Genomic DNA, 13,383 nt, shown 5'->3' with positions numbered 1-13,383 from the left:
GGTATGATCGTCCAAAACATTTGATGACTTTTAGTTGACACAATTAATACTGAATCGGTTCGATTTTTTTTAATAAATAAATCAGTTTATGGCCAGCCTCATTATGTCCATTTAATACAATTATTAAAAAATATTCTCTGTCTCTTAATTTCTCTTCTCATTCCATTGGACACAGGCATGTGTCAGTCCGAGCTACTGAATATTTACTCAATGATGAGTGGGCACGTATCTTAGCCCCTTGATGTGATTAGAGTCACCAATCAAAATTACATCACATTCACCAAAAAAATGAAATTTCAACTTATATTGAAATCGTACAAAATTAAGCTAATCAGCATTTTACAATGATGCACAATCGTGTTTGCAATTGCACGCAAATACATATGTGATCAAATCCATTGGAAATGCAATATCATTTACTTTTGAATCTACTCTTGCACTTAGCTTTACAATCTAAATATCTATTATCAATTTTAGTCATACATTTATGTGTCTATTCACTTCTATGTATCATTCCAATTTTATTAAATATTTCACATTCACTTCAACAAAGGCACCTAACACAACTACAAAACACATTTTATTATTTATCCAATAAAATATATTTAAAAAATTTCACTAGAATATATTTATATACTACCTGATACGAGAAGCAAGAGAAGTAGAAATAATTTGGCCATTTTACTTAATTCGATCCTTCTTCGTAAATTATATTGACCACCTCTAATATATAGTGCCTCAATCAATTACGGTATGCAAGAGTCGAAAAATATGCAACATTAATATGACAGTCAATTAGGGCTGGGTAAATATATACACAAAAAACGATATATCGATCGTATCGTACCGAAAAATATCGAATTTCTGGTATACCAAAATTTTCGGTACGATACAATACCGTATCGTAAGTTTTCGATACGATAACGATATGAATTTTCTTATACCGCAGTATACCGTTTTATATCGAATATACGATATATATCGATATTATTGGTATACCGAAATATATCGAAAATTAATATATATTGAATTATTGATACATATCGTTTATATTGATTATAATAATATAATATAATTAATTTTTTAAGGTTAAAAGTTAAAAATATATAAATAGATATCCCTTTAATTTCGATATACCGTTTAGAACGGTATACCGAAATTTCGATACGGTAACGATATAGATGTTATCCATACCGAAATTTCGGTATACCGGAATCCTTTCATATCGATATTTTCGATACGATAACGATACAAAATTACGTATAATGATAATGATACAAAATTTTTTCGATACAAAATTCTTTCATATCGATATTTTCGATACGATAACGATACAAAATTTTCGATACGATATATCGTATCGACCCAGCCCTATAGTCAATTACGTATTTATTTCAAAATATTCGCATTTATTACTATACCAATGCCAATTACTTCCTATTTTACTTTGAAATACTTCGCATTTTTTGAAAAATATAGATGCCATATTATACATTGGTGTTTCATCCGTCTCATGTTACTTGCACTGTTCCATTTCGGCTCGTCACAATCTACTTACACTATTTCTAGTTGAAGTTAGAATTAATGTATTTAATTAATATGTTAGATTAAGTTAAGCGCTCCTTAATTAAGTGATATCTCATTATACTTCAAATTCTAATTTAATTACACTAAAAAATCAATCCAAAATTTATGACCTAAAATTAAATGTGCAGGTAACATGGAATGGAAGAGTATTAATACTCTATAAATTATTGAGTATGCACAAATGACATATGTTACCTCTAGACATCGTCGATGGTCATTTTTTATTGGATAAAAAACTCAAACCACAAAAGGTGGTAAATATTAAAAGAACAAAATTCAATCTAAAAAATACAAACAACAAGATCATTAACACAACAATATCTAAACAAAGTGGATATCTAGCCAAGAGTTAGACAAATGAGAAGCAAGCTACAAAACCAAGACCAACACCCCTTCCCCAAACATAAAAAAGCAACAAAAATGCCCTTATACTCCTTCGGAATATTTATGAATGATGTTATATTCTAGTATTAGGTAATTGATTATGATATTTCATTTTTTATACTACTTTTATGAAAAATTGCAATCTCAATATGGATTACCAATATATTTTCAGCTCCTATATATATTTCATATTTATATATGCGCATACTATAATAATAATATCCCATATCAACCGCTATAAAAAATACAATCTTACAACATTTTGTTAGTACTATTATTTTATGTGTATGATTTTCTTTCTTTTTTATAACTAAAAATATGTGTATGTATATAACTAAAAATTTTACAACATAAATTAAAAAAACGTATGACTATAATGTAATTTTTCTATTTTTTTAGTGCATATAAACGGTTATATATTCACTCAAGTAGATCAATATGAAAATAAATTTAAATTACCGTCATGCTTTATATATATATATATATATATATATATATATATATATATATATATCATATTTATTTATATACATAATCAATAAGAAAAAAAGACAATCATACCCATAAAAGTATACCCGCAAATGTTAGTAACATTTTTTTTTATCAACGGTACATATAAGTTATTATTATTATATTATGTGTAATATATACATATATTTATTTATGTATATAAAAATAAGAAAAAGAAAATCACACACATAAAATAATATTAACAAAATGATGTAGGATTACATTTTTAATTGCGGTACATATTAGATATTATTATTATTGTAAGTGCAAATATAAATATAAAATATATATAGAAGCTGAAAATATATTGGTAATATCCATATTTATATTATGCATTTTCCATAAAAGTGGTATAATGAATGTTTCCTAAATAATTGTATGTATAGTTCGATATGTGTCATTTTAAATTTCTAATTGTCAATAAATAATTGGATGGACACACCACCTCATGGTGCCATGGTGGTGTGGAAGGACCAATAAATATTTTCTCCGCATACACAGGCCTCTGTGACATCTCTGTTTAAATTATATCCATATCCATATCCATATCCATATCCATATCCATATCCATATACGTATATAGTTTAGTATTTTCCCATTTTTTAACACCTCTTGCTGTGAGAGGAGTTAATCTAAAGTGGACAGATCACAATCAAGGAAGGCCCATTTCAAATGAGACTTAATGGACTTCGAAAAATTAAATACTACTAGTATAAAACTGTATCCTGGTTGGCCCAATACATTATGGCCCAATGGATGACGTAGAATTATACAAACTTGTTATAGTTGAGTCATTTTTCTATTTCGAGAAGTTTCCTCATAGTTGAGTCATTTTCATATATAGTTACTTTTTTCTCTTTCTTACTTTACTCTCTTACTTTATTCTTTTTGACTTTATTCACTTTCTATTTTATTCTCTCTACTTTTTTCTCTCTCTTACTTTTTTTTATCTATTTATTTAACATACTCAACATCTATTTCTTAAATTTCGTGTCGAAAAGTTTTGCCTCAACTATGAGGGAACGGATGGAGTATGTTTGAAGGTTTGCTCTTGTCTTAAACATCTAAAAACTCGAGGAAAGTGAATTTTAGTGATGGCATCTACCATATATATACATGTTTTATATATTGATGTATTTAAAAAATAATACCTCAAGTCATAATACTAAAAAGGGTACTGATATTTCATTAAAATTAAGATAGTTATGTAAGGTTTAAAATTATTCCATATTTTCATAATGCAATAAGAACTAAGAATCAATGTTATATGCTTTAGATTTTTTTAATCAAATGGCACCATTCATGTTATTTGGCAATTGATTAATATATTTTTTAATTATTTTAATGTGAATGGGTATAATTGTCTATTAAAATTAAGGAGTTATCGTACATCTTAAAATTGTGTAATAAATGTGAATGAATATACTAATATTGTGTGTAAGATAGAATTATATTGTGTTTTTCCGCACGATTTTTGCATGTATTATATTGATTTAATTTAATTGAATATTGCATGATTTTATTTCTATCAAATGATCATTTAATTTTGGTCTTTATAAATAAAAGGACTTCCTAAAACGTCAAGATTGGAAGTACATACTACTAATTTGGAGTCGGAACTATGACCTTTACAAAGTTGGCGGTCAATCAAGTTCGCACACGACCAACTCGGCAGCCCGTTGGAACCATCCTTAGAATCAAGAATTGCTTCGAGTCCAAAACCAAGACAACAAACCACTAGCTTCGCAACACTGCCAACTCATCGGTCCGCTATAATTGTTCCGAGAGAACAAAACCCGCTCAGCGGACCACAGACTTCACCTTATACCAATCCAACAGTCCACTAGAATCGCTAGAAAAGTGGGATTTTTTGAATCCCGATCTCTTTCCAATTGTAGAAGGCCATCTAAGGTTCGTGTTGGGAGATACTGCCATTCCGCACAAGTCATAACTCATATTTTGAGTCACCAGTACATCCATATACCATCACGGAGCTATGTCATCGATCAAACAAAGCAAGACAACTATGTTTTCCATTGTTTTTTATACATAATTTATTTGCATATGTAGATTAGAATTCTAGGATTTGGAGAGTAGTTGATTTTAATATTTTATTTATTTATTATTATCAATTAATTATTTTTTCAATCTTAATTATTATGTACATTTATCACTACTAAAAAAAGTGCATAAATAATTCACAATAGCTAGGCCTAGTATCAGTGCACAAATTAGTAATGTTTGGTAATGATAAAAATTTAAATCTATAATCAATATTAGAAATGCTAGCATCAGCTAGCCCACAAATTAATCAATGTTTGTTAATGACAAAAAAATATACCAAATCAATGTTATAATGGAAAGAAACGTTCAAATAATCGAAAATAAAAGTAAATCAATAAGCTAATAACAAACATCACATGATATATACCTACCAAATTATTAGATAATCACCAAAATAACAATTAAAATTAACATATCTAACAACACTTATGTTGTCGAAAAAACATGAAAAAGATATCCAAATAATTTACCTCTAACTATTGAGAGAGCCTTCAACCTTAACCCGAAAATTGTGGGTTGACCGTCGGCTGTTGTTGGTGCTGCTGGGCAAGGCCCAAAACCGTGCCCTAGCACGCACCGCACGCTGCTGGCGGCTGGTCAGGCATTGCTCGGCTGACCCAATTGCACGTGCTTATCAAAGGTGTGCACGTTATGACCATATGAAATTAAACAAACATAAACGCCAAATTTTTTATCTAACCTAATTGAAATGGTTTCTAGTCGAGTATAGGCAACTTTCCAATGCCAAATTTTGGAACTGCGCCATAATCAGACATCAATTTTAAATGCCAAATTTATGTTTATCCCTAATCAGTAGCTAATAGATGTAGTCATGAGTTAACTAAATATTGATGATTAAAACTAATAATTTATGAGTTAACTTGTATAGCTAACTAAATATTGATGATTAAAACTAATAATTCTAAACTGATAAAATTACAACCTGATTAACTTGCCACCTGAATAGGGCTTACTGAGGATCCCATAGGCTTGCCCAATAGATTGGACTCATATGTAAATATTGTCTATTCTCCTGTTTTTATAATATAAATAAGTATTAAAAAAGTTAACTTACTACTTTATATTTAATATATATATATATATATATATATATATATGTGTGTGTTAGATTCTATAAATATGAAAATAGATATATGAATTATGAGTAGTTAATTTAAATTCTGAAACATACTTTCAACTTTCTTGAAATATGTTTATGTTTTATTTTATTTATGCAAATCTTAAATTACCATTTCATATTTAATTATTTTTGAGTTTAAGTATATATATTAAAATTACCATAATTGAAAACATATTTTACATTGTGTAATTAAAACTAGTTTTTATTATTATGTTTTGAATTGATCTATGCAATTTTATTGCTAGTAGTCTGATTAGCCCACTAGGCTAGTCCAAAACTCGAACATTTATATTAAGATTGACATTTATAACAAAAATTAAAATTTGAAAACATCATATGCATATTTTTTTAATAATCAACCGAAATTCAAAAAAATTCAAAACTAAAAAAATTCAAAACTATGGAATATGATTTTTAAATTGTGATTTCTTATTATAAAATTAACCATGATTGATTACTATGCAATAACAAAAAAAATATTATAATTAATTAATATATTAAAATAGTAAGTTATTAATGGCACACAAAAGACTATAGAACGTACATATGTTCCATCCCCTATAAATACATCATTCACAAATAATCAAATTACACCATCTCATCAATTCCAATTTCAAAAAATATAAATCTCTTCTTAAGTTTGTAGTCCGCCCTACCTCATGGACTTCGACTTCTCCTTTATTCTGTTCCTTACTTCCACTTTCGTGTTCGTATTCATATTCATATTCATATTCGCGCTTTTCAAAACAACTAAATATTCTAATAAGAATCTTCCGCCGGGCCCCCGCAAGTTGCCTTTTATAGGCAACTTGCATCTCCTCTCCGGCTCGGCCCCGCCCCACCACGTCCTAGCTAACCTAGCCACCAAACACGGACCCTTAATGCACCTAAAACTCGGCGAAATCTCCGCCCTAGTAGTCTCCACACCTGAAACCGCCGAACACTTCCTAAAAGCAAACGACGCCGTCTTCTCCTCCCGGCCGTCCCTCCTCGCCCCGGAGATCAACTGCTACGGAAACACCGACATCGCCTTCGCCCCATACGGCGACTACTGGCGACAGCTGCGCAAGATCTGCTCGCTGCAGCTCTTCACCGCGAAGCGCGTGGGGTCGTTCCGGCCGATCCGAAAGGAGGAAGTGTCGAATCTCTGCAAATCGGTGGCTATGCGCGCCGGAGAAGCGATCAATTTGACGGAAAAGGTCGCCGCCGCGAATTTGAACATCATGGTTAAGGCTGCGTTTGGGAAGAAGAGCGATGGGGAAGTTTTTGAATTGAATTCGATCATCAAAGAGGCTCAGGAGTTTGTGACTTGCTTCAATGTTGTTGATGTTTATCCGTCGTGGAGATTGCTGAGGGTTTTCAGCGGGATGAGGAGGAAGATTGAGAGGCATCATGAGCTATTGGATAAGATATTGGAGAGCATTATTAAAGAGAGGAGAAATGCCAGGGGAAATGATGAAGGTGACGGTGATGGTGATGGTAATCTTCTTGATGTTCTTCTTAGGTTACAAGGCGATGGATCGCTCCAAATTCCGTTGACAACTGACAATATCAAGTCTGTTTTAATGGTATGTTGTTTCCATCATTTAAGAATCTGATACGAACGTTCCTTTAGTTTAGATATATTAGGGATTTGCATATATTAGTCTTCTACGGGTGTTCGGTTGACAAGATTAAATCTTATGATTAAATATGTATCATGTTTGGTTCATAAGATTGAAGCCTTCAACTTAATCCTAGACGGATAGTCTCATGATAATTAGTCATAGCCTCCCCCCTCCAACTAAAATAATCCCACAACTTAATCCTAGATGGATAGTCTCATGATATTAGTCATGGCAACCGAACGCCACCTACTATTATTATTTTGTTTAGATATTATAGGGACTTAGCATATCTTTTTTGTATCCACACATATTTATAATATGTGTGGAGTCTTCCATAATATTCATTCAACCAATTAATGAAATCAGTATTTCGCCCAACTTGGCTTGAATCACCAAACTCTAATTATCTATCGCTGCCGACGAGAACCTCTCTCGCGCCCAGCACCCCTTCTGTCGGACGTCTTCGCCGACCCAAACCTCTTGGGTGCTCGACGACTATGGCTTCAGTTTCTTGATTGTGTGGAATTCCAACGTTAAGGAGGACTATTCTTAACAACGGGTGCTTTCATCGTGAGCTCACCCTCCACAACACCGATCGAACCATAGTTACGTCGCTGCCCGACGGGAAATCACCGCGCACAACAACTAGACACATCGATCGAGCCACATCTACGTCGCTGCCCGACGGGAATCCACCCGCGCACAGCAACTAGCCACACTGCTGCCCAACGGAATCATTCCGCACACCCTCCGCAAACCACCATCACCATCGCATCTCACCCTCCATATTCTGTCAAAAAAAAGATACCATCTTCACTAAAAATAAAGTACTACCGATCACTGCCACCATTCAACGTCATTATGTCACGCAACTACACCAGAGTTCGACGGAGGGTTCAAATCAGCGACCCACCGAGCAACTTTCCGGTGACGAGCGAGATTTCCTCCGCCGGACTGGAGAAGATCATGGCCCGGTTCGACAAATTGGAGTTCAGGCTGGATTCGACGGATAGGCGGGTCGACAATCTGGAGGAGCCGCGCATCCCTGAGCCAATACCACCCTACGTCTCACACCACTTGGATCCACCTGATCGTCGCCCACGACCGAGATACCAGTCCATCGGGTACCGCGATCGCTCGCAAGACGCTTGGCCCCGACACCGCGGTGGCTACGTCGAGAGGGGTGGCCACCTATCTGATCGTGGAGATCATCAGAACCAATTAGGGTTTGATCGCCACCCGAGACCCGGAACGCAGCGGCACCGCCCGACGTGCCGGGACCCACCGGCGCAACAGCAAGACCGCAGCTACCTGACCTTTGACCGGCCCCGATGCTCGAAGACGTGCTGGGACCGACCTCACCCTTAGGAGGAGGTGAGAGTGCTGCGAGTCCAGCCCACCTCCCACCGGCCCCGCTACTTCACCGAACAGCCACCGCGGGACCTGTACAGTCAGCCCACGCGTGTGACCAATCAAACTCCGGACCAGCCTCCGCACTCGCCTACCTGTTGGGATTTGCCAGAAGTGCTGCACGCGCAGCCTATGTACCAGCCACCACTGTGCGACCGATCGTTGGGTCCCGCACAACGACGTTGCCTGTTGTTGCTCCCAGTTTCAAGGTTCGTTCGTCTTGCCCGGCCCAACTAGCTGCCGTAAGTGATTTCAACGAGAAATTGCGTATTTATAGATTGGAGCAAGCTGCCCTCCTCCCCCGGTTGAATTGCATATTTGAGGAGAATATTGATGACGAAAATCTAGTTGAGGATGTTCCCAACAATGCCGCTAACAATGGGGGCGCTAATCTTGATGTTCCAAAGGAAGAGACCATGGAAGAGATCGTCAAGACTGACAATATGGCGTTGCAAGGGCTCGTTGGGGTATATGATGAGAAGATTGGTGATGAGGAGGAGACATTGCTAGAAGATAAATAGGAGGATGGTTCTATTGGTGAAGTGGAGAAGATAATCGCATCGTTCAATTTTGCTCAAATGTCATCAAAGGATGTTGCGAATTGTTGGTTTAAGAGAGGAAGTGCTTGCACTGGTGTAAGGATAACTGCCTATTTCTATGTGGATTTCTTTGATGGCGATGTTCCAAGTATTGTTCATCGTTCGACATCACTCTACGTCGATACACGATTCATCCCTCCGTGCAATGACATGCCATGTTTGAGCATTCTTGGAGGCGATAAAGGGAGACATTCAGTTGTTCGGTATGCATTTGATCCAGGAGGAGAAGCCTCGCCAAAGTTGTTGCTTTCAATTGTCATCGTTGCTTCGTGGTTCCCACCTTGAGGACAAGGTGGATTTTAACCGTGGGGGATTTGATACGAACCTTCCTTTAGTTTAGATATATTAGGGATTTGCATATATTAGTCTTCTACTATTATTATTTTGTTTAGATATTATAAGGATTTAGCATATCTTTTTGTATCCACACATATTATAAATATGTGTGGAGTCTTCCATAATATTCATTCAACCAATTAATGAAATCAGTATTTCGTCTAACTTGGCTTGAATCACCAAACTCTAATTATCTATCGCTGCCGACGAGAACCTCTCTCGCGCCCAGAACCCCCTCTGTCGGACGTCTTCGCCGACCCAAACCTCTTGGGCGCTCGACGACCACGGCTTCGGTTTCTTGATTGTGTGGAATTCCAACGTTAAGGAGGATTATCCTTAACAGAATCGTACCTATGCAATAAACGAAATTGATGTAGCTTAGATTGTGCATGAGAACATGGTATTATAGTGTGTGAATAGGTTTATTTATGACATGAGATTTAGCTTTATGACCTAGCTTTCACTTTTTTTAAAGGCCATGTTACACAAAAAAAAAACTACGAAGTTTGGTCGAATTATGATCAACCTCGTAAATTTTAAAATATGGTTGACTTTTTTCTAGCAAACAATGTTTTTTATTAATGGATAGACCACATTGTTTAGCTCGTCATCAGAAACATCCACGTATAAATTCTCAGCTGCTAGTGTGACACTATCATAAATTTGATGGAGCAGTTTTTTTGGCTAAATTTTTTTGAGTTGCGAATGCATTAAACTTTATGATCTTTCGAGCAATTTGGTTGTACTTTAAAAATGAAATAAACTTTAATGTGCAGTAAATCCTAATTTTCAATAAACCCATTTTTTTTATATAAATTAACAGGATGGCGCTGGAGTTGAGTCATCAACCACAGCTACAGACTGGGCAATGGCAGAGATGCTCAAGAACCCTAGGGTTCTCAAGAAGGCGCAAGACGAGGTGAGAAGTGTCTTCGATGGCAAAAACCAAGTAGACGAAAGCCACTTTCATGAGCTAAAATACCTCAAACTAGTCATCAAAGAGACTCTCCGGTTGCACCCACCCGTCCCTCTCTTGCTTCCCCGAGAAAGCAGAGAGCACTGCGTGATCGACAGATACCAAATTCCGGCTAAAACATGGGTACTAGTTAATGCTTGGGCGATCGGAAGAGACCCCAACCAATGGGAGGATCCAGAGAGCTTTAAACCGGAGAGGTTTCTTGAAAAACAAATCGATTTCAAGGCGAATAATACGTTCCAATACATTCCTTTTGGTGGTGGAAGGAGGATTTGCCCTGCAATAGGGTTTGGGATTGCGAATATAGAGATTCAAATGGCGATGCTTCTCTACCATTTTGATTGGATTCTGCCTCATGGGATTAAACCAAAAGATTTGGATATGAAGGAGTCATCTGGTTTGTCGGGGAAGAGGAAATGTGATCTTACTTTGATTCCTGTTGTTAAGAGGCCTTTGTTGCAGTAGTTAACAATATTTATTGTTTGATCATATGGTTTATAATAATGTATTATTGTGTATTAAGCAAACCCTACTGGATTAACACTACAAAATAAACAGTGTTTACCGAGCACCAAAGTGCTCGGAAAATTGGGGAATACCGAGCACATAAATGGTGCTTGCCATTGTTGATAGATTGTCAGGCCGAACACGTTGACCTTATCGAAATTGATCGCACACGTTGACCTTATCGAAATTGATCGCAATTAACACACCCGTTTCTGATATTGCCGAGCACCTTCATTTGCGCTCGGTATTTGCCGAGCACAATTGAAGGTGCTCGCTATTTTCCGAGCACATTTAATTGTGCTTGGTAAATTTTTTGTAGTGTTATAATTTTGCTAATGTCAAACGTTTTTTATTTGTTACTATTAAAAAGTTGTTCATCTAAAAGTAATAAAGTGTGAAAAGGAATACGTAACAAGTACTTCTCATATCAAACTCCTTGGAAGTCTCCTTATGGTCTTCCGTTTCCATTTTAATAGTTATGAATGATGTATTGATGTTATAGTATTCTACTAGGTAATTGATATGATATTTAATTTTTTATATATATTTGAACTTACTTTTTTCAATTTCTTTTCTCATTTCTACTAGAATTAAAAACATCTGACAAGATTTATACCTCACCTATTTTAACATAATTTAGTTATGAGTAAAATGTAGGAAAAAATCCTAAATATAAAATTCAACATAATTAGAAGATTTATGCGTACACACGGACCTCTGTGACATCTCTGTTTAAATTATATCCATATCCATATACATATACGTATATAGTTTAGTATTTTCCCATTTTTTAACACCTCTTGCTGTGAGAGGAGTTAATCTAAAATGGACAGATCACAATCAAGGAAGGCCCACTTCAAATGAGACTTAATGGACTTCGAAAAATTAAATACTGTACTAGTATAAAACTGTATCCTGGTTGGCCCAATTGTTTAGTATTATACGGGCCCAATACATTATGGCTCAATGGATGACGTAGAATTATACCAACTTGCGATTATTTTGACAGTTAAAATATGTATTTTGTTATACTATATATGTGTGTGACTTTACATGTATAACAATTGAATATAATACTATGGCAATAATTAAAAATATGTTTTAAGGTTTGCTCTTGTCTTAACTCTTAAACATATAAAAACTCGACGAAAGTGAATTTTAGGGATGGCATCTACCATATATATATACATGTTTTAGATGGATAGTGATAAAATGTAAATACTAAATATTACTCCCTCCGTCCACGATTAAGAGTCACACTTTTCCATTTCAGTCCATCTCCAATTAAGAGTCACACTTCATTATTACCATAAATGGTATGTAGGCCCCACAATCCACTAACCCACTTCACTCACATTTTATTATAAAACCAATATAAAAAAGTGGGTCCCACATTCCACTAACTTTTTACCAGTTTTCTTTACATTTCTTAAAATCCGGGTCCAGTCAAAGTGCGACTCTTAATCGGGGATGGAGGGAGTATATAAACACTAAATTATGACTTGGATCGTTAGAAAATGTCAACATATAATAAATTAATAGCAACAAAAAATATCAACATATTTTCAACACAATGTCAACACAACATCAATTGTTGAAATTGTGTTGATATTTTTTGTTGCTATTATTTTATCATCTGTTGACATTCACTAATGATCCAGATTATAATTTAGAATTTGTACATTATTTAGAGTTTACATTTGATCATATCTTTATTTTAGATATAGATATATTTAAAAAATAACTATACCTCAAATCATAATTTCGAGATTTTTTTTATCAATGTAATGTGATTTTAATGTATGATTCTAATAACACCAGGTTGAGTCGAGAGACGTTCCCTCCCATCATCATATAAAATATTTGGAAATGGGATAGTTAATGGTTAGTTCTACAAAAGTCATGTTGCTTATTACACGTTTATGAAAACTAATTGAGTTTCTTAAAAGTGGTCAACCTTAAAGAAGGGAGTATAAATATTAAAAGAAGGGAGTATAAAAGAAATAAAATTAAAAGAATTTTCAAACGAGACATGGATATATAATTAGTGTGTGAATATTTTTGTATAAATTAAAGTTCACCGTTTACTAGCCTACAGTTAAAAGCAAACTAATATGGTGCTGGATTTTAACCACGAATCATTTTTTGGGCCCTATCAAATACATTGAATTTTATAGGACGGGGGAAGTAAATATACAGAGGAGTATACGATTAATTAGGAATGCCTATACGATTTAGTTTAATTCTTACACTAACAATAAT

General features: G+C 34.8%; 1 protein-coding gene across 1 annotated transcript; it reads left to right on the top strand.

The window, feature by feature from the left end:
* Positions 1-6,183: 6,183 nt before the first annotated feature.
* On the top strand, positions 6,184-11,162 carry LOC121776356 (salviol synthase-like). The gene is made up of 2 exons (XM_042173527.1): positions 6,184-7,254; positions 10,462-11,162. The coding sequence occupies exons 1-2, from the start codon at positions 6,346-6,348 to the stop codon at positions 11,077-11,079; spliced, it is 1,527 nt and encodes a 508-aa protein (XP_042029461.1). The 5' UTR covers positions 6,184-6,345; the 3' UTR covers positions 11,080-11,162.
* The last annotated feature ends 2,221 nt before the right edge of the window (positions 11,163-13,383 follow it).

The sequence above is a fragment of the Salvia splendens genome, chromosome 18 (genome assembly GCF_004379255.2).
Source record: "Salvia splendens isolate huo1 chromosome 18, SspV2, whole genome shotgun sequence".
NCBI lineage: Eukaryota > Viridiplantae > Streptophyta > Magnoliopsida > Lamiales > Lamiaceae > Salvia > Salvia splendens.
This window is presented reverse-complemented; position numbering and strand designations above follow the sequence as displayed.

Bases quoted from the DNA above. Each gene is read 5' to 3' on its own strand.
- LOC121776356 (XM_042173527.1), top strand. From the start codon at position 6,346: ATGGACTTCGACTTCTCCTTTATTCTGTTCCTTACTTCCACTTTCGTG. The intron at 7,255-10,461 runs GTATGTTGTTTC...ATAAATTAACAG, and splicing joins ATATCAAGTCTGTTTTAATG to GATGGCGCTGGAGTTGAGTC.